Source organism: Lepidochelys kempii, chromosome 3 (genome assembly GCF_965140285.1).
Source record: "Lepidochelys kempii isolate rLepKem1 chromosome 3, rLepKem1.hap1, whole genome shotgun sequence".
Taxonomy (NCBI): domain Eukaryota; kingdom Metazoa; phylum Chordata; order Testudines; family Cheloniidae; genus Lepidochelys; species Lepidochelys kempii.
The window spans coordinates 49,080,320-49,099,998 of record NC_136382.1 but is presented as its reverse complement, the minus strand read 5'-3'; the positions used below and the strand labels follow the sequence as shown (position 1 = coordinate 49,099,998).

Here is a 19,679-nt window from a genome sequence, read left to right as displayed (position 1 = left end):
TGTCCAGTTTGGGGACCCACACTACAAGAAGGATGTGGAAAAATTGGAAAGAGTCCAGTGGAGGGCAACAAAAATGATTAGGGGACTGGAACACATGACTTATGAGGAGAGACTGAGGGAACTGGGGATGTTTAGTCTTCAGAAGAGAAGAATGAGGGGGGATTTGATAGCTGCTTTTAACTACCTGAAAGGGGGTTCCAAAGAGGATGGCTCTAGACTGTTCTCAGTGGTAGCAGGTGACAGAACAAGGAGAAATGGTCTCAAGTTGCAGAGGGGGAGATTTAGGTTGGATATTACAAAAAACTTTTTCACTATGAGGGTGGTGAAGCACTGGAATGCGTTACCTAGGAGGTGGTGGAATCTTCTTCCCGAGAAGTTTTTAAGGTCAGGCTTGACAAAGCCCTGGCTGGGATGATTTAGTCGGGGATCGGTCCTGCATCTAGTCCAGGGGGTTGGACTAGATGACCTCCTGAGGTCCCTTCCAACCCTGATATTCTATGATTCTATGATCTATATCCTAACAAGGACCCCTAACTTAGCAGATTCACTAACTCTCAAGGACCTACTACTTGAGGTACTTTTTAAAGAAATAATTATCTTTATATATTTTGGCTATTCATTCTTCATATTCTTAGTCTCCCATCTTATAAATACTGTGTCCAGTAAGACTACCTCCAGAAGTGAGTGTTTGCAGGTTCTTTATGTCACTATCCTATTAGCATGACTTGGGATAGAGTTCCATTTTTAAAAGAATACTACATCCTGAATAACCTATTTTACTTTGCCATTCAAACAATGTTCATGAATTAACATATTAGTTCTACAGCACAATAAGTATGCACAATGCTTTACAGACAAATGAAGATAATTTCTTGCCCAGGGAAACTGACAGTGAGAATTAGACATAGCACTGTAAGGGCAGGTCTTCACTATCTGCCGGATAGTGATCAATCTATCGGGGATCCCCGAATGCACCCCCGTCGACTCCGGAACTCCAGCTCACGAGAGGCAGAAGCAGAGTCGACGGGGGAGAGGCAGCGGTCAGCTCACCGCGGCCTCACGGCCAGGTAAGTCAACCTAAGATACGCAACTTCAGCTACATGAATAGCGTAGCTGAAGTCGGTGTATCTTAGGTCACCCGCCCCCGCAGTGTAGACCAGGGCTTAGAGATAAATAATTGTTACAGAACAAATTCTCTTTTGTGAGATACACACCTTGTTGATTCCTTTTTATTTTTCTTCTAATATATTATTTTTTGAGGGGGATATTTTCAAAGGCCCAAGTGGCAGTTAGACCTCAATTCCCATTTTTCAACAAGAGCTGGGTGCCTCACCCTGTGCTTTTGAAAAAGCTCATTGAAGAAGCAAAATCAGACAGTTCAGAAGACTTGAGTAGAGGTCACCACAAGCCAGCTCAATTAAGTTAATAAAGCTTGAGGAGGAATTTGAAAGAGAGTACCAAGGTCAACCTCACTGTTGTTCTGGAGTACACAAGTTTCCTGTGATTCTGGAAAACCTCCATGTAAATTCTATATATTCTGTCTTTGAGTTTTCATTCAGATTCTATACAACAGTTCCAACTACCGTACTATAGAGCAAAGAACAAAGAAAGAATGGGAGAGAACCTAATGCCCCACAGAAGAGTTACAGTGTGCATTGTACAAATTCAGACAATTTCTTTCAGATAGGATCATATAGTGTCATAATTTAACGTCATATAGATATTAATTATATGTGGTGCTGCACAAGACGCAAAGGCCACAATCCTGCCAAGACTGACACACAATCTCAACTTTAAGCTGAGCTTCATAGGAGTACTTAGAAAATTAAACACGTTCATAAGTGCTTGCAGGATCAACACCAAACTAAGGCCTGTACTTGCTCAAAGAACTTCTAAACTAAAAGGTAAACATTAAACAGATAGGATTCTAGAAGATGGAATAATTAAGCTGTGTAATTTTTTACTGTGTTTACCCTTTGCAAAGATAGTTTTTGCCAAGAAGCCCTTAAGAGGAGTCCAAAGTTTTTTATTCCTTTTTCAATAATTTAGATATAATTGGTTTCATCAACTAAAAAGAAATACAAAACAAAACCTTCATAAATCAAACTGCACTTCATTATTTGCTTTAAGCAGAGCAAACAATGTGAAAGAGACTGGGGATATGTCTAAGTCAAAGTTTCAACTCCATTTTGTTCCATGAATGACATTTTTAATTGTAACCTTAATGGTGCCTTTCACTTTGCATTGTAACTTCCATGTTGGACTAAGACATCCAGTTTGCGTTGAAAAAACTAACTTGGTTGTGACAAAGCTATCGTAGACCATATCCTCTTCATGCTAAGGCGTGGGATATCTCAGAGAGGTCTAACAATGAGAGCACCATCAAGGGGCATCAGTGTTGAATGACTTTCCCCAAGTCGAACAGTGGGTTTTCTATCTGTAGAGCCACTGACTTTGAATGACTCTCTGCAAGCCTGAGGGGGGCAGGACTGTAGCCTGACATGTCCCCAGCTGAAACGCATGGGCAAAAAGGGGCAGAGACTGTTTTAAAACAGGGGTGTTTTCAGACCAAGGGGCCAGACCATCACAACATGCAAGACAACCAGCCTCAGGACACAAAAAGCATGAAGAACTACCTAGTCTAAAAAACACTGACCAAACCCAGGACTCACAGGAGGGATGAAAGTAAAGTAAGGAAGGGTGTCCGTTCAAGATTTTGTTGTTTTCCCAAGATCAGTAGCTCTCTAATATGCTTTATTGATAGTAAAGTGTCTGTGGTTAAGAAATTCCTTTCCTAAACCTGTGCTCTTCACCCTGCTGTGACACTGTCCCTGACGGATTTAAGAAACCAGAGCTTCCACAGCCAGGGTGACTCTGGAGGAACATGCTCAGCAACTGCAGGCCCATGGGGGGCTAGGGCACTAATTTGGAGATCTAAGGCAGCCAGATCACAGGATCCTACTGCCCAAGAATATGGATATGGAGTCTACACATGGGTCTATGGATATGGAGTCAGATATGGAGTCTACACCTGGGAGTGCACTTGAGACACCCAGAGCTAGGAACAGTGACTGGTAACGACCAGACCCTGGGGTAGCTTAGAAGCACAAGGGGCACAGGATTCAGGTCCATTTACAAAAGACTGGTGACCGTCCAGAAGAGAGGAGTGGGCCAGGTTGTAATTATTGTAAATGGGTAAAAATCAATTATTACAAAAATAAAAGTTGGATTTTTTTAATTGAAATTAAATACATTATCTTTGTAAAAGGTGATTTAAAAATCAAATTGGAAATTATGACCATGTGTACTAAAGCCTGAAATCACCATAATTATTAAAATTATGTGACAGGGTCAGGCCAGATGGCTATAGGAGTGTAACAGAAGGCAGATATATTAGCCCCAGGCTAAGTAGGTCCCTTTTCCCTGGGTAAGGTAACAGAGAAGGTTCCAGAACAATCAGGAACCTTCTGAAGACAATTAAGACAGGCTGATTAGAACACCTGCAGCCAATCAAGAAGCTGCTAGAATCAATTAAGGAAGGCTAATCAGGGAACTTGGGTTTTAAAAAGGAGCTCACTTCAGTTTGTGGTGTGTGTGAGAGGAGCTGGAAGCAAGAGGCACTAGGAGCTGAGAGTGAGAACGTGGACTGTTGGAGGACTGAGGTGTGCAGGCATTATCAGACACCAGGAGGAAGGTCCTATGGTAAGGATAAAGAAGGTGCTCGGAGGAGGCCATGGGGAAGTAGCCTGGGGAGTAGTAGCTGTTGCACAGCTGTTCCAGGAGGCACTCTAGACAGCTGCATTCCACAGGGGCCCTGGGCTGGAACCCGGAGTAGAGGGTGGGCCCGGGTTCCCCCCAAATCCTCCGAACTCCTGGTCAGACACACAAGGAGTTGACCTGGACCGTGGGTTCAGAAAAACGGCCAAGCTGAGGGTTGCCGTGAAGCTCCAAGGCGAGCAAATCCGCCAATAAGTGCAAGACCCACCAAGGTAGAGGAGGAACTTTGTCACAATTATTTAAATAAAAATTAGTACTAAATGTTTAAATATTTAAATAATAATATAAATTAATAGTTAAAAGTTTAAATGCAAAATCTGTTTTGCTCAAGACAACTATTTATTAAGCAAAGGATGTATTATCTGTAGTTAATTGGATTGTTTTGGGTCCTTCAAATTTTTAAAACTAGTGGATCTCATCCTCTCACACTCTTTTTCATTCATAGCTTGGAAAAGTAAAATAAGCATTCCTACTTCTTCAATTCCCAATTGGTTTCTTAACTTTGAATGAATTAGTCATTGAACTGAACGAACTGAAATGAAGAAAACGTCTCTCTGCACATGCAGATGAGACTACTGCTGCTAAAGGCTCGTTTTGAACTTCAACAAACTCTGGTTGCAGGAGCTCAGCCAGTGACTTCCACCAGTTCAATGGTTTGACTTTCTTTGAAACTTCAGAGAAAAAAAGTACGCAGGAAAAACAAGATTCAAAATCAATTATTTAAATCAAGGTTCCCTACTTGCTGGTTTAAATTATGATTTAATTTGGTGATTTAAATTGCTTTGATTTAAATCAAATCAATCAGTCCACCCTGATGTACACATGATTTTGTATTAGTTCAGTGCTCTGGGCATTAGGAAGAGTTTCCACACAAATGCATACAGTATGATTTCAGAAACTGTGCTTAAAAGTTTTAAAGTACTTTACATTTATTCAGCAGGTGACAACCCCACATTTACACATTGTAAATTAAGTCAATGATGAACAGCCAATCTAAGTCAAGGCCAATGAAAATATAGGAAAACATCCTATATTTTAAAAGGACTGCACCACCCCTATTTTTCATATTCTATAGTCCTTTTAAAATTAACCCCAAATCTGTTTGGTTTTGTTTTTACTTGTTGTCCACTGACTATTTAGTTTTTAGATCAAGTTTGGAGTTTGTGAAGCTGTCCGTCACTTCCTGATAGAGAGCAAGGTTTGCCTGAGCACCTACTCATGATGACTGGAGCAAGAGAAAGAAGCACCTGCAGACAGGTCAACACCTGCTTACCAAGCTGATAACCTATTTTAGAAAAAAAACAACAAAAACAGTCCTCGTCCCCACCCCATTCATGGATCAGCTTGTGTAAGCTCAAACAGGAGGGGGTGAGCACTTCCACTAAACACAAATGCAGATTAGGTATGTGAAACCTGGGCCCATTGCTGGAGAATGGGCCCAGGTTAAAGTCTTTAATCCACCACTAGTGTATAAAGGGAAAGTAAATGCTCTTCTCACAGCTAGTAGTAGCGCTTGCCCTCTCTGGGAGAAAGGCAGGAAGAAAGATGTTGCCAGGTACCTCCCCAGCCTGACAGAGAGAAATGCCTGGCTCCCGGACTGGGCTCCAAAGTATGTACCGGTGCCATCCAGGGGTGGGTGGGTAACAGCACAGGCAAAAAATAACATTCACTCTTTACAGAAGACACCCAGTGTGGTACCTCAGACCCTGCCTATCTGTTCCAAGTTACAGCTTCCTTCAGAACCAAACATCATTACTAGGTGTACACAGAGACCACTTCCTCAAACAACTGAGGTCAAGAGTCACTGAAGAGGAGACTCATTAAAATCTACACCAGGGTTCTCAAACTTCATTGCACTGTGACCCCCTTCCGACAACAATACTTACAACCCCAGGAGGGGGGATCAAAACCCGTGCTTGCCTGAGCCCTGCTGCCCCAGGTGGGGGGCCAAAGCCCAAGTCCAACTGCCCAGGCGGTGGGGGGAAGGGGCCAAAGCCCAAGGGCTGCAGCCCCAGGGAGCCTGTAATCTGAGCCTCACTGCCCAGGGCTGGAGTCCTCGGGCTTCAGCTTTGGCCCCAGGCAGTAGGGCTCGGGCTTAGGCTTTGGCCTTGGCCCCGGCAAGTCTAAGCCAGCCCTGGCAACCCCATTAAAATGGGATCCCGACCCACAGTTTGAGAACTGCTGATCTACACTATCCACTTTATAATGTTGTGTATTACTGTTTTACTTAGAGTTTCCTCACACCCAAATCTGTACTCTATTTCCTTATTGTGTGTGTGCAAGAAAAGTTGTCCTGTAAAGAAAAGTTGTCCTGTAAAGAAAAGTTGTCCCTCCATTCTTCCATATTTCCTTCCATCAAAGCATTGCTTCTTTGACAAAGGATTGAGGCCCACTGCCATGTAGTATTATACATGTCCCACTTTCCTCATAAGTTTAGCAATGCATGTTTCTAAAAGTTGTAGTCAGGCTCTGACAGCCTTAAGTAATATGCACACACAAACTACATCAGTGGTTCTCAACAAGGAGTCTGAGGCCCACTGTGGGCCGCAAACAGGTTTCAGGGGGTCTGCCAAACAGGGCCAGAATTAGACTCACTTGGGTCCAGGGCAGAAAGCCACCGCCCCACTACATGGGGCTGAAGCCAAAGCTTGAGCAATGTAGCTTTGCAGGGCCCCCATAGCATGGTGCCCCAGCCAACTGCCCTGCTTGCTACCCCTAACGCGGTCCCTGGCTTTTATATACAGAAAACCAGTTATTGTGGCACTGTTGGGCCCCTGTGCAAAATCTGATGTCACAGGAAGGATTCAGAGTCAGAAGCCACACGACAGCATTCTATAATCCATTCTGCACTGTGTGTGTTAAACAGTACTCCACATCCTAACTAAATTGCTAATAGGCTTCTACCCCTGTTTGTCTCCCTTATCTCTATCAGGTAACACAGGGTGAGATTCTGGTGCCATTACACAATGAGCTGCACACCTTACTTCACAAGTAGTCTCATTGACTTCAGTGGATTACTCTTGGAGTAATATGCCATTCTACTGCATTAAGGGTATCAGAATATGAACCACAGTCTATCCATATGCACGTCTGACAAAAACTAGCTTTGTTCCCCGACTCTCCTATTCAGCTCTAGTTGAGATGGGTAATTCATTAGGGTCCCAACCTGTAATGAGGTGTGCTAAGGCTCACTGTCTCAGCAGAGCCCACTGAAGCCACCCTTGCCCACCCAGACTCATGTCATTGTAGGACTGGGGCCTCAAATCCAACCCCCTTTTTAATACAGATTCTCTTGACACAGGCATGTCAGCTCAGGTTGAGAATTAAACTGCTTTTTGAAAGCGAAAACTAAACTAGTATTTTCTTCTGCTTTGAAAAGCTGAGTTTTTAATGTAACACCAATATTTTATTTAACACACAGTAAAGATAATCAACATTGCATATTCAAATCTTAGAACATTTTATGTATTTAACTGGCAAAAGTATTTACAGTTATTGAGCCAACATCTACTTACACAGATAAACTCAATGTCATCTTCACTTTCATCCTGCATTGCTGATTCACACTTATGAGCCTTAGCGGAGCTGAGAGACTCCATTATCTGGACAAAAATAAACCAAAATATGCTTCATCATCGACTTCATTTTCTTCACTGCATAACCATACAGTTCTATAACATTTTGAATAGCTTTTCCCCCCATCCAATCTGTATCCCAAAACAAAAATGAACACTTCACATTGTTAAGTGGTAATAATTAAAGATAAACAACAAAAATAGAAAGTTGCCAGTGAACAGGAGAAAACACATTCTTTGAGCTAAAATTTTAACTAAGTGTCTATTCATATCTGAATCTTTCAAGAACTGTGTAAAATATGGCCTTTTCTACACAAGAAAAATAGTAACTGGTACCTGTATTCCAGTGATACCAATGCTGTAAGCTCTACTACAGACAAGGCTCGGGCATTTCTACTACCAGGTTATGAAAACTCACTCAGTCGTGTTTTCATAACATGGTGGTATAGAAGATCGAGCTCTATCTCTACTAGCAACAGCATCAGTGCAGTTGCATCCTTGCTACAATACAGATACCAAATTTTATAGTATCAATGCATCCTACAACAGCGAAGTTATAACAAGTTGACAGCTACCTAGTGACTTCATGTTTCTCAGTATGACCACAGCCATTGTGAACTTTATGGCAACCGTGATTAACTTGGATAGCGACTCTTCTTGAAAAAATACAGGGTCTGGCCAGTTGAGCTAAAGGAAAAATTTCTTTATGAGCTTTTACCAGTAGAGGCCTGGGTCACAAAGGTGAGCAGCTTTGATACTAACAGAACAGAAAGAAAAGGAGGACTTGTGGCACCTCAGAGACTAACCAATTTATTTGAGCATAAGCTTTCGTGAGCTACAGCTCACTTCATCAGATGTAGCTCACGAAAGCTTATGCTCAAATAAATGGGTTAGTCTCTAAGGTGCCACAAGTCCTCCTTTTCTTTTTGCGAATACAGACTAACACGGCTGCTACTCCGAAACCTAACAGAACAGAGTTACAGATTAACCAGTTCACTGCAGTATTAAACAGCTATAGTGGAGTTTGTAATTTACATTCTCTTACCTGCAAGAACTATTAGCCTAGAGGGAACAGAGGAAACAATATGATGTGACACAAAATAACAAGGCACCAATAGTTCCATTCCAGTTCTATCAAAACACCTAACATGCTTAATGGGAGGATAAGAAGAGGGAGGGAAGGAAGAGGACAGGGGCAGCAGTGGGAAAGGAAAGCATGAGCCTCTCGCTGCCAGTTAGACAGACCCCAAACTAGTGACCAGGGCAGGTTGCTAAGAAACTGCCCCAGAGTTCATAATGCCGGACCCTCTCACCATAATGCTACGGATGCACTTGGCTGCTGATCGTCAGGCCCTGTCCACAGCTCAGCAGCAGATACGCGGAGACCGGTGGCCGCTGTGCTACAACTACAGGGGACTTTGCAGCAGCCAAGGCTCAGAGAGAGATCACGGGCCCCTTAAGCCATCGCTCACCAAGGCACGGTAGCGCCGCCAGGGCCCGCCCCGCCGCCGGACGCAGCAGCTCCCTTAACTGCAAGCCCGCGCGCGCCTCGGCTCCCAAGCGGCCCACACACCCCAGCAGGCAGCACCTCCGCGTGAGCGCCGGCCAGCGCGCGCTCCGCTTCCTCCCAGCCCCGGGCGGCGGAGAGCCGCGCTGCCTGCTGGGAGTTGTAGTTCCCAGCGCATCCCCGCCCCTCCCCACGCTGGAGCGGCGGCTGTCAGTTGCGGTCCTCAGCAGGAGTGGCGGGGCGGGGGCGCTGCCTGCCACTCGCAGCTAGGGCTCCAAACAGCCTGCTCCCCTCCTCCCTCCCTCCCCTAACGTGTTTCCCGTGAAGAGGCAGGCGCCAAGCCGCGGCCGGGAGCATCCTGCCTCCCTGCTGGGCGGGCGCGGCCCGCTCTGTGAGGCGCGTGGGCGGGGACCTGCTCTCCCAGCGGGCACAGGGACCGCGCTGGCAGCCTCGTCGCCGAGGTGCGCACAGCTCAGACATCGCAATGTGAGCGGAGAGGTGCATCGGGCCACCCTGCCCCCTGAGCTGTATTAACCGAGCCCTGAGGTGCCCCGCATAAGGTGAGAGGTGCATCCGAAGTCAGAACCCCGCCCCGAGCTCTTAACTGTTGGTGCTGCTGCAGGATGTAAGCTCCCCAGTGTAGCCATGGATGTTTCTCTTTTGCTTACTACTCTGGCTCTGTCCCATTCTCTTCCCCGGGAAAATCTCACACTGTGGCCAGCAGACACTTTCTGTTCCCCACTATTATTCTACCAAACTCAGAATACATGGCACTGTGTCCACAATTGTTCCACACACCACTGAAGTTTCACAGATGCAGATCCTAGATCCATAGGATTAGAAAGGCTTGCACGAGTCATCTAGTCTAACCCCCTGTCAAGATGTAGGATTTGTTATGTCTAAACCAGCAGTTCTCAACCCCCAGCCTGCGGGCTGCATGCAGCCTAATTAGCACACAGCTGGGGCCAGCTGTGTGCTAAAGGCCACCAGGCCAGGGGGAGTCTGGGTTCCCAGATGCGTGGCCACCCAGTGCAGCGTCATCCAGCGTCCAGGCTGCCTGGCCCAGCGTGGCAGGGTCTGGGGCTGCCGGCTGGCCCTGCAGAGTTCAGGGTCCGGGGCTGCCTGCCAGCCCCGCAGAGTCTGAGGTCCAGGGTCTGGGCTCTGGAGCGTCCAGCCAGCCGGCCCCACGGTCTCTGGAGCCTGGAGCTGCCAGCCAGCCCTACGGGATCTGGGGCCCAGGGGCTGCCCCATGTAGTAAACGGAGGCCCTGAAACATAAATTCTTGTATCAGAGGCCCAGTCTGAGGCCTGAAGCCTGAACTAAAGTAAAGCCTGAACCAAAGTACCTCCAGGCAGTGATAAGCAAAGCTGGGCTGTGAGCCAGAAGCAGGTCCCACTCACAGAAGTTGGCAAGAAAAGGTTATTAGAGGCACGTGCACACACACACATAAGGGCTAATGAGAGAAACTTATGCCAAGACGGTGGCAAGACACTCTGTAGACATAACAAGGAACAGGCAGGTGCATCTTAAAGACAGGATCAAAAGGACAACATGATGGATAGATTCGTTTGAACTATGATGAGTAATCGGTCCTGCAACGGTATAAAAGTAGGTCCCGGAGCGCATATATTTGACCAGCCTAGGGGGCAGTGGAGTGTCCCGCCGCTGTCTGAGCAGTATCCATTGCCAGGGAGCACAAATTCGTAGTATGCCCCGTAGAGTCTATAGGGAACTATTACTGTGCTTCATTTGACAATAAACCTGTGTGACAAAGTTCCTGCTCTACCTTGGTGGATCTTGCGCTTATTGGCGGATTTGCTTACCTTGGAGCTTCATGGCAGCCCTCAGCTTGGCTGTTTTTCTGAACCCATAGTCCAGGTCAACTCCTCCTGTGTCTAACCAGGAGTTGGGACGATTTGGGGGGAACCCAGGGCCGCCCTCTGCTCCGGGTTCCAGCCCAGGGCCCTGTGGAATGCAGCTGTCTAGAGTGCCTCCTGGAACAGCTGTGCGACAGCTACAACCCCCTGGGCTACTTCCCCATGGCCTCCTCCCAACACCTTCTTTATCCTCACCATAGGACCTTCCTCCTGGTGTCTGATAATGCTTGTACACCTCAGTCCTCCAACAGTCCGTGTTCTCACTCTCAGCTCCTAGTGCCTCTTCTTTCCAGCTCCTCACACGCACACCACAAACTGAAGTGAGCTCCTTTATAAAACCCAAGTTTCCTGATTAGCCTGCCTTAATTGATTCTAGCTCCTTTGTGCCTTACTAGAGTCTGTGGTTTTGGGGAGTTCTCTCGGAGTCTGCTGTGTTAGCTATCTGTGCAGAGGTGGGGCAGCACACAGGGGGAACAAGCACGCAGCCGACTGTTATCATCATTGAACAAGAGTGGAGCACCACACCGGTAGCTACCAACAACACACCACGGGGTTGCGGGTTGAAGTCGGTATCAGGGCTGCCGGCCAGCCCCGCGGGGTTGGGGTCCAGGCTGCCATCCGACTGCCCTGCCACCTGGCCTTGCATGGCTGGGTCCAGGGTCGGGGCCGCTGTCTTGCCCTGCACAGCAGGATCTGGGGTCCCTGCCACCCAGCTCCCACCCAGGGCTCCACTTCTGGCCCCACTCTGTGGAGGGGTCTTTGGGCAGGTGGTGCTGGGCATAGGGGTCTGTGGGGGAGGGAGGTTCAGAGGGGCGTGCTGTGATTCTCAAACTGCGGCCCAGTTAACACATTGTGGGCCACAAATGTGGCCCACAGTGATAAATAGGTTGAGAACCACTGGTCTAAACCATCCACAATAGATGGCTATCCAACCTCCTTTTGAAAATCTCCAGTGAAGGAGATTCCATGATTTCCCTAGGCAGTCTGCTCCATTGTCCTACTGTTATTACAGTTAGGAAGTTTTTCCTGAGATTTAATCTAAATCTGCTATGCTGTAATTTGAACCCATTGCCTCTTGTCCTGCCTTCTGCGGCAAGAGAGAACAACTTTTCTCCATCTTTTTTATGACAGCCTTTCAAGTATTTGAAGACTAATATCATGTCCCCCTTAATCTCTGCTTTTCCAAACTTAAACATATGTAGTTTCTTCAATCTTTGCTCATATGGCTTGCATTCCATCCCTTTGCTCATCTTTGTCACTCACCTCTGGATCCTTTCCAGTTTCTCTACATCGTTTCTATACATCGGTAACCAAAATTGAACACAAGATATTGGGCTTTCTGAGACAAGATGATTGAGGTGCCCATGTAACACTTACCCTCCCATACAAGTCCCCCCTGTTTCCAGGGCTAGCTCCACTCTGCCAGGTTTCCAAACAGAGCAGCTGGGGCTGAGGAATGATATATGGGGAGGCACTAACCATCTACAACTGCTCCCCAGCAGATGGTGGGTACTATCTAGAACTGGTTGGAAAATGATGGGTTTTCTATTGAAAATGTTGATGAAAACGGAAAAAATGTTATGGTCAAAATTTTCTATCAGAAATTTCAATGCTTAAATAAAAATTCAAATACAGAAATATTTTGGCCAAAACAAAAATATTCTTGGAATTGCTGCTTGTCCCCATCCTCTATAAGTTAAATTTCCTGGTCAGACTGCATCTCCTGTACCCGCATGGCCCCACAGTATGCCAACGTTTTTATGGCTGATTTAGAACAACGCTTCCTCAGCTCTCGTCCCCTAAAGCCCCTACTCTACTTGCGCTATATTGATGACATCTTCATCATCTGGACCCATGGAAAAGAAGCCCTTGAGGAATTCCACCATGATTTCAACGACTTCCATCCCACCATCAACCTCAGCCTGGTCCAGTCCACACAAGAGATCCACTTCCTGGACACTACAGTGCTAATAAACAATGGTCACATAAACACCACCCTATACCGGAAACCTACTGACCGCTATTCCTACCTACATGCCTCCAGCTTTCACCCTGACCACACCACACGATCCATCGTCTACAGCCAAGCTCTGCGATACAACCGCATTTGCTCCAACCCCTCAGACAGAGACAAACACCTACAAGATCTCTGTCAAGCTTTCTTACAACTACAATACCCACCTGCGGAAGTGAAGAAACAGATTGATAGAGCCAGAAGAGTTCCCAGAGGTTACCTACTACAGGACAGGCCTAACAAAGAAAATAACAGAACGCCACTAGCCGTCACCTTCAACCCCCAACTAAAACCCCTCCAATGCATTATTAAGGATCTACAACCTATCCTAAAGGATGACCCAACACTCTCACAAATCTTGGGAGACAGGCCAGTCCTTGCCTACAGACAGCCCCACAACCTGAAGCAAATACTCACCAACAACCACATACCACACAACAGAACCACTAACCCAGGAACTTATCCTTGCAACAAAGCCTGTTGCCAACTGTGCCCACATATCTATTCAGGGGACACCATCACAGGGCCTAATAACATCAGCCACACTATCAGAGGCTCGTTCACCTGCACATCCACCAATGTGATATATGCCATCATGTGCCAGCAATGCCCCTCTGCCATTTACGTTGGTCAAACTGGACAGTCTCTACGTAAAAGAATAAATGGACACAAATCAGATGTCAAGAATTATAACATTCATAAACCAGTCGGAGAACACTTCAATCTCTCTGGTCACGCAATCACAGACATGAAGGTCGCTATCTTAAAACAAAAAAACTTCAAATCCAGACTCCAGCGAGAAACTGCTGAATTGGAATTCATTTGCAGATTGGATGCTATTAATTTAGGCTTAAATAGAGACTGGGAGTGGCTAAGTCATTATGCAAGGTAGCCTATTTCCCCTTGTTTTTTCCTACCCCCCCCCCCAGACGTTCTGGTTAAACTTGGATTTAAACTTGGAGAGTGGTCAGTTTGGATGAGCTATTGCCAGCAGGAGAGTGAGTTTGTGTGTGTGTGTGTGTGTGTGTCCCCGGGAAAAAAGGGGGGGGGGTGAGAAAGCCTGGATTTGTGCTGGACATGGCCCACCTTGATTACCATGCACATTGTAGGGAGAGTGGTCACTTTGGATGAGCTATTACCAGTAGGAGAATGAGTTTGTGTGTGTATGGGGGTGGGTGTGGGGGTGAGAAAACCTGGATTTGTGCTGGAAATGGCCCACCTTGATTATCATGCACATTGTAGGGAGAGTGGTCACTTTGGATGAGCTATTACCAGCAGGACAGTGAGTTTGTGTGTGTGTTTTTTGGAGGGGGGTGAGGGGGTGAGAGAACCTGGATTTGTGCAGGAAATGGCCCACCTTGATTATCATGCACATTGTGTAGAGAGTTGTCACTTTGGATGGGCTGTTACCAGCAGGAGAGTGAGTTTGTGTGTGGGGGGGGTGGAGGGTGAGAAAACCTGGATTTGTGCTGGAAATGGCCCAACTTGATGATCACTTTAGATAAGCTATTACCAGCAGGACAGTGGGGTGGGAGGAGGTATTGTTTCATGATCTCTGTGTGTATATAAAGTCTGCTGCAGTTTCCACGGTATGCATCCGATGAAGTGAGCTGTAGCTCACGAAAGCTCATGCTCAAATAAATTGGTTAGTCTCTAAGGTGCCACAAGTACTCCTTTTCTTTTTGCGAATACAGACTAACACGGCTGTTACTCTGAAACCTGTGATTCACCACAATATCCTCTTTTGGAGGATGAGAGGCAGTGCATCATGGGAATCACTGGGCGTGCTGCAGCATGGGACTTACCCAAAAGTGAATTTGTGATTGTAACTGTGAATTTTAAGAAGAAATAAAGAAGGGAACCCATGTTTTGGAAAAAGAATCCAAAATCTCAATTTTTCCAAAATTTCCAGTTTCATCTTTGTAAAAGTCCTGGAGCTGCTCTGTAATAATTTATGAATACTGTATATGAGCTGATTATTGGAATGTTTACTGTATGAATATGTTGAATTAGTTTATTAGCAGACTGTTGGGGAAAAGAAGCAGGAAGGTAAGACAATAGCTCCACGTAAGACACCTCCAAGTAAACACGACCGGGGAGGATTAAGAGACAATGCCTGAGCTATTCTAGCGAAGTTACACAGCATGTTTTTCAGATGCAGGGAACCAACAGATGAAAATGACTATATATATTTACAATATCCAGAGCTGGAGGCTGTTGTTTGGGAGCTGCTCATGGGGAACAGACTGACAGACACAAACGCCCATGTGGAGTCTAAAAGAACTAGGCTTTCCTCAGTTTCCAGGAGGATGGTAAGCCTCAGGTGAGGGAGACGTGCAAATAGATCATTTGTTGTTTTAAAAATCCTTTTTCTCTTTTGTTATCCCTTGTTTCTAGTGTTAAGATTGAATTATACCTTGTTTTAAGAAGTCTGCTTTGGGTCATTGTATTTATCACTGGTCACACACTCCCAAATGGATGAATCACAGGTATTCAAAACAGTTGAACCTGTTGGGAGTAAACACAACTGATCCATAGGGTACTGTAACCCAGGACCTGGTCTAAGAGTGGGAGAATTGTAGCATTCCACCCCAGGAAAGGCAAAGGCATGAAGTCTGATGTGAATGGGTGCAGTCAGAGATAGCAGAGAAGGGGTCAGTGGTAAAGCTAGCTCTGTACCCATGATAATCATTATTGCCCACATCTGAGGAAATTGGAGGAGAGAGACTTTTCTACAATGGGAGACTTTTCTACAATGCATGAATGTATATTTTTTTCACCGGTCAATGAATACTACATATTATTGTCAGCAGTTTGTAACTCTACAAACTACAAAGTTAAGGAAAAAAATCCAAAGAACTTGAATCTTATATCTTAATAATTGTAAACAAACCTGTGAAAGTCTGAATGGTATTGTAAAGTCTGAATGGTATTGAAAGCCCCATTATAGACCGGGACTAGGTGCTGTACAAACACAGAACAAAAAGATAGTCCTTGTCCCAAAACTGTTTACAATCTAAGTATAAGAAAAGAGAAAAGAGATGGATACAGAAAGACATGATTATTGTTATTGTGGGAGAGTACAAGGAAACACTGATAATATTGGTTAGCATGATAGGCTGTGGTATCAGCACACCAGCTTGCTATTTGTTGTCAAGTTTTTTGTAGGTATCATGGCAAAGGAGAGTTTTAGGTAGGAATTTTAAGATTTTGTAAATATTTATGAATGAAGTGTTTGTTTACAAAATCAGCTACTGTTATTGAAACTATAGAAACAGGATGACAGAGTTAATACTAGTTGTTCGTATGGGCGTTTCATTATCTATTTCCTTTTAGGTGTGTATTGTTGCTGCCTATTAAAACGCTTTGTTAAATTGTTCTACTTCTCCCAGTCCTATTGTCCTGACCTCCTGTTTCACCCTATTGTGTTGGTGGTTACTCTTAAACACAAAGTAAACTTTGGTGTTTATGAGCACTAAACTTGCTCCAACAGGAGGTACTGACTACTAGGTAGAACTTCACCCTCTATCTGGCTGAATGACTCCTTGGATAATTCATAACCAGTAATGACCTTGCAATGCTTTCTCTCTTAACTGAAGTGCAAGATGAATGTGATATGCTGCTAAAGGCCTGATCTAAAGCCCACTGAAGTCAGTGACTTTAGGTGAGGCCCAAACTGCAGAGTGATATACAATCAGAGTTTGATTTACTGATCCAATTTAGGAAAAAGGAACAAAACTGAAAAGGTGATTCTACAATGGTAGATATCTTCTATCTGAGAGTGTGTTGGGGGGGAGGGAGGGTTGCGAAATCCAAATGTCAGTGTGAGTTAGCAGTAGCGTGCAAAGGCTTCCAATTACCCCCGGGCCAATTCTGCATTGAAAACCACACACCATGTTGTATTGTGGAAGAGATCTTTTCTTCCTATGTTTGTTTTTTTTTCCTCCTCTATAATAGTAGTTGCTGTGTCACAACAAGGTGATATTTAATCCAGTACCTGTCAAGTTAGTATGAGTTTCAAATACCCAACCTGAATATTTAGATACAACTGCTAGAGCAGATTTTACACATACACACAAAGACAATCGGTTTTCAGCTACATAGGTGGATATGTATATTGTGGACTACCTCTGGTTGAAAACTGTAAGTAAGATGCCCTCCCTCAAAGTGTGACATATTCCTTTTAAAAATTTCCTTAAATTCTAATAAAAATGTTTTGTAATTACTTCCACACCTATCTGGTAGGGTTACCATATTTCAAGTTCCCAAATAGAGAACATTGGTGGAGGGCAGGGGGGCTGAAGGAGGGGTAAAGTTTCTACTGTACAGTTTCTTTCTACTTTGAATATCTAACATTTATAAATAACAACTGTAATAGCCTCAAAAATAAAGGTAAATCACATTTTAATGTACCTTTTTACATGCAGTCAGTCCTTTCCTACTGCACTTCTTCCTGTTGTGCCAATGCATATTTCTCTGTAAAGCATATCTTTCTCAGCAGTGGTTGATTGCTCATCAAGCAGGCATGCAAATCTCTGCAAGATGCATGCCTGAAGTTGTATTGTACAAGCAGGATCCCTTTCAAAGACTCAACAGTCAATACCGTGCCACCCTTACTTCTGCACTGCTGCTGGTGGCGGCGCTGCCTTCAGAGCTGGGCTCCTGGCCAGCAGCCACCGCTCTCTGGCCACTCAGCTCTGAAGGCAATGCTGCCACCACAAGCAGCACAGAAGTAAGGGTGGCAAACCAGTAAACACATACGCCCCTATTAGGGCACACCAGGAATTGCAGATCTTCCAAAATCAATGTTGGAAAAAGGATGAGCAAGGAAAAATCACGGACATATGCTCATATTTCAAAAATCCACTCGGACAGAGATCAGAGGACCAAAATAGTATATCCGTATTAGACTTCTAAAATGTATTTACGTAAATATCTAGTGCCTAGTACACAAACAACAACTTTGCCACGTTCATGGACCAAACAGTGAACTTGTAAGTATAATCCACATGCCTCCTGTGTGTGATGTTCTGTCCCATCTCGTGGCACCGAGACCACTTAGAGTGAGAGAGATTAATTACCATATGTAGCCCAGACACCTCCTGGGTGTGGTATTCCGTCCCATCTAGTGACACTGAGACCACGTAGAGAGAGAGAGAGAGTTAATGAGTCTGCTCCACCGCCTGAGCTAAGAGCCATATGGCTTTTATCTCATGCAGTAGAGGCTCATGCATTTAGCTCCAGAGGTCCCGGGTGAGCCCCCACTTGTAACACCAACAGACCCCGGTGGTCGTCGGGTGGGATTGAACCTGGGACCGCTGGAGCTACAGTAATTGTATAGTAATTGTAAAGTTTTTTCTTTTTTATTTAAAGTTGTGCATGTGCGAGTAGTGTGGATGCTGAAACAACTGGTTTTGTAGTACACTTAAATATTTTATTTAATTGTCAATATAATACCCAGGGTGAGCTTATGTGAGAGCAGAAGATCTCAGAAGTCCCAAAGCCTATTTTGATTTTGTAAGGTATTATAAATATATACTGGGGGTTTAGGCCCTGTGTTATATTCTTCATTTTAAAGGAAAAATAACAAATCTCTACTTAGTGATGTTAGTCTAGCTAGGGTGCATTGTAACTGCTGTGCTCTAACGGTTCATACTTAGAGTGTTGTATATAAAAAGGAATTTGAAATTTATTAATTCTGTGTGTGTGTAACTGTCTTATGGTGAAGACTGGTACTGGATTCCTAATAAGAGAAAGAAAGTCAATCCTGTTATAATTTCCACTTTCGTTTTTGAAAAGTTTCCTATAAAAAATCCAGCTGTAGTCTCTTGCAAGGATAAGAATTCATGGTCTGCGCAAATACTTTGTCAGAGAAAGAAACTATGTACACAGAATTGGAAAATAAATTGATTTTCCTCCCCTCTACATAGGTTACATGAAGTGAACATGCTGTGAGATAAGAATTGCTTCTTCGAAGGAGGGTATGTATTTTCGTATTCTGTTGCTTTGTCTTTAGACAATAAATGTAGCTAAGTTTGGTTACTGAGAATTAACTGTGAGTGTACTCAAACAACCTTTTCCTCAACAACTGTAACAGACAACAGCTAATTTGTGGCATTGCAATTATTATGGCATCAGCTGCTGATTCATGCTGTTTGGTGATGGAATATGACTTTGGCAAGATGTGTGAGCACATTGAGGTTATAGTAAAGGATTAGCCTCCATATTCTGCAGTGCCACCAGCCTCTTTTGTCATCAGTTGCTTTGTGTGGAAAGTGGGGGCATATTCAAAATATGTTACTTTTGGGAGTATGATGAGGACTGTGTGGGGCTAACAGGAGTTGCACTCTGGCCAGTGACAACCAGTCAGAGGGGCTGCTGGAGCGACCAATCAGGGATGAGAAGGGCCACCTAAAAGGAAGCAGCAGCACCAGAGCAGTCAGTTGCTGCCTGGAGCTGGAGAAGAGAGCCCTGTGTTCCTGGTTGGCTGAAAGAGGAGCAGGACCATGGACAGCTCAGTGCTGGCAGGGACCGGGGGAGCAATGGAGCTCCTGGCTGGTTGCTGGGACTTAGCCTCAGACAGTTGCTGGCAGGGACCTGGGGAACAATGAAGGAGCTCCTGGCTCGCTGCTGGGACTGAGTAAGAACTGCGCCCAGGGAGGGCCACAGGAAGGTAGTGTCTCCAGGGAGGAAGTCCTGGGAGTATGGCCCCATGCCAGGGCTGGGACTACTTAAAGATTGAGTCTGGGAAGGGCTAGAGAAACACCGACCGAAGGGTACTGAGATAGGCCCTTGGCGGACTGTACACGCTGGAAGGCGTCTCTTCTGATTCACATACAGACAGTATGTGTGACTTGCCTGAAGGGCTGAGTCGCTGAAAAAACACCTGAGAAACCACCAACAGGGGTCACTGCAGACAAACCCAACTA

The 19,679-nt window shown here is 45.1% G+C and overlaps 1 protein-coding gene and 1 long non-coding RNA gene across 2 annotated transcripts in view; one reads left to right on the top strand and one right to left on the bottom strand.

Moving 5' to 3' along the window:
• The window catches only part of ZNF451 (zinc finger protein 451), a 55,922-nt gene extending 46,918 nt beyond the window's left edge, over nt 1-9,004 (bottom strand). Inside the window, exons 1-2 of the mRNA XM_078852095.1 lie at nt 8,666-9,004; nt 7,293-7,379 (exon numbers count right to left, since the gene is read on the bottom strand). Coding sequence (XP_078708221.1) covers nt 7,293-7,379; nt 8,666-8,668 — 90 coding nt within the window. The 5' untranslated portion in view covers nt 8,669-9,004. The remainder of the gene's footprint in view (nt 1-7,292; nt 7,380-8,665) is intronic.
• Nucleotides 9,005-9,301: 297 nt separating this feature from the next.
• Nucleotides 9,302-18,731, top strand: LOC140908674 (uncharacterized). Its single transcript, XR_012157950.1, has 3 exons — nt 9,302-9,419; nt 14,956-15,073; nt 18,681-18,731. It is a non-coding gene; the product is annotated as an uncharacterized LOC140908674 (long non-coding RNA).
• Nucleotides 18,732-19,679: the final 948 nt, after the last annotated feature.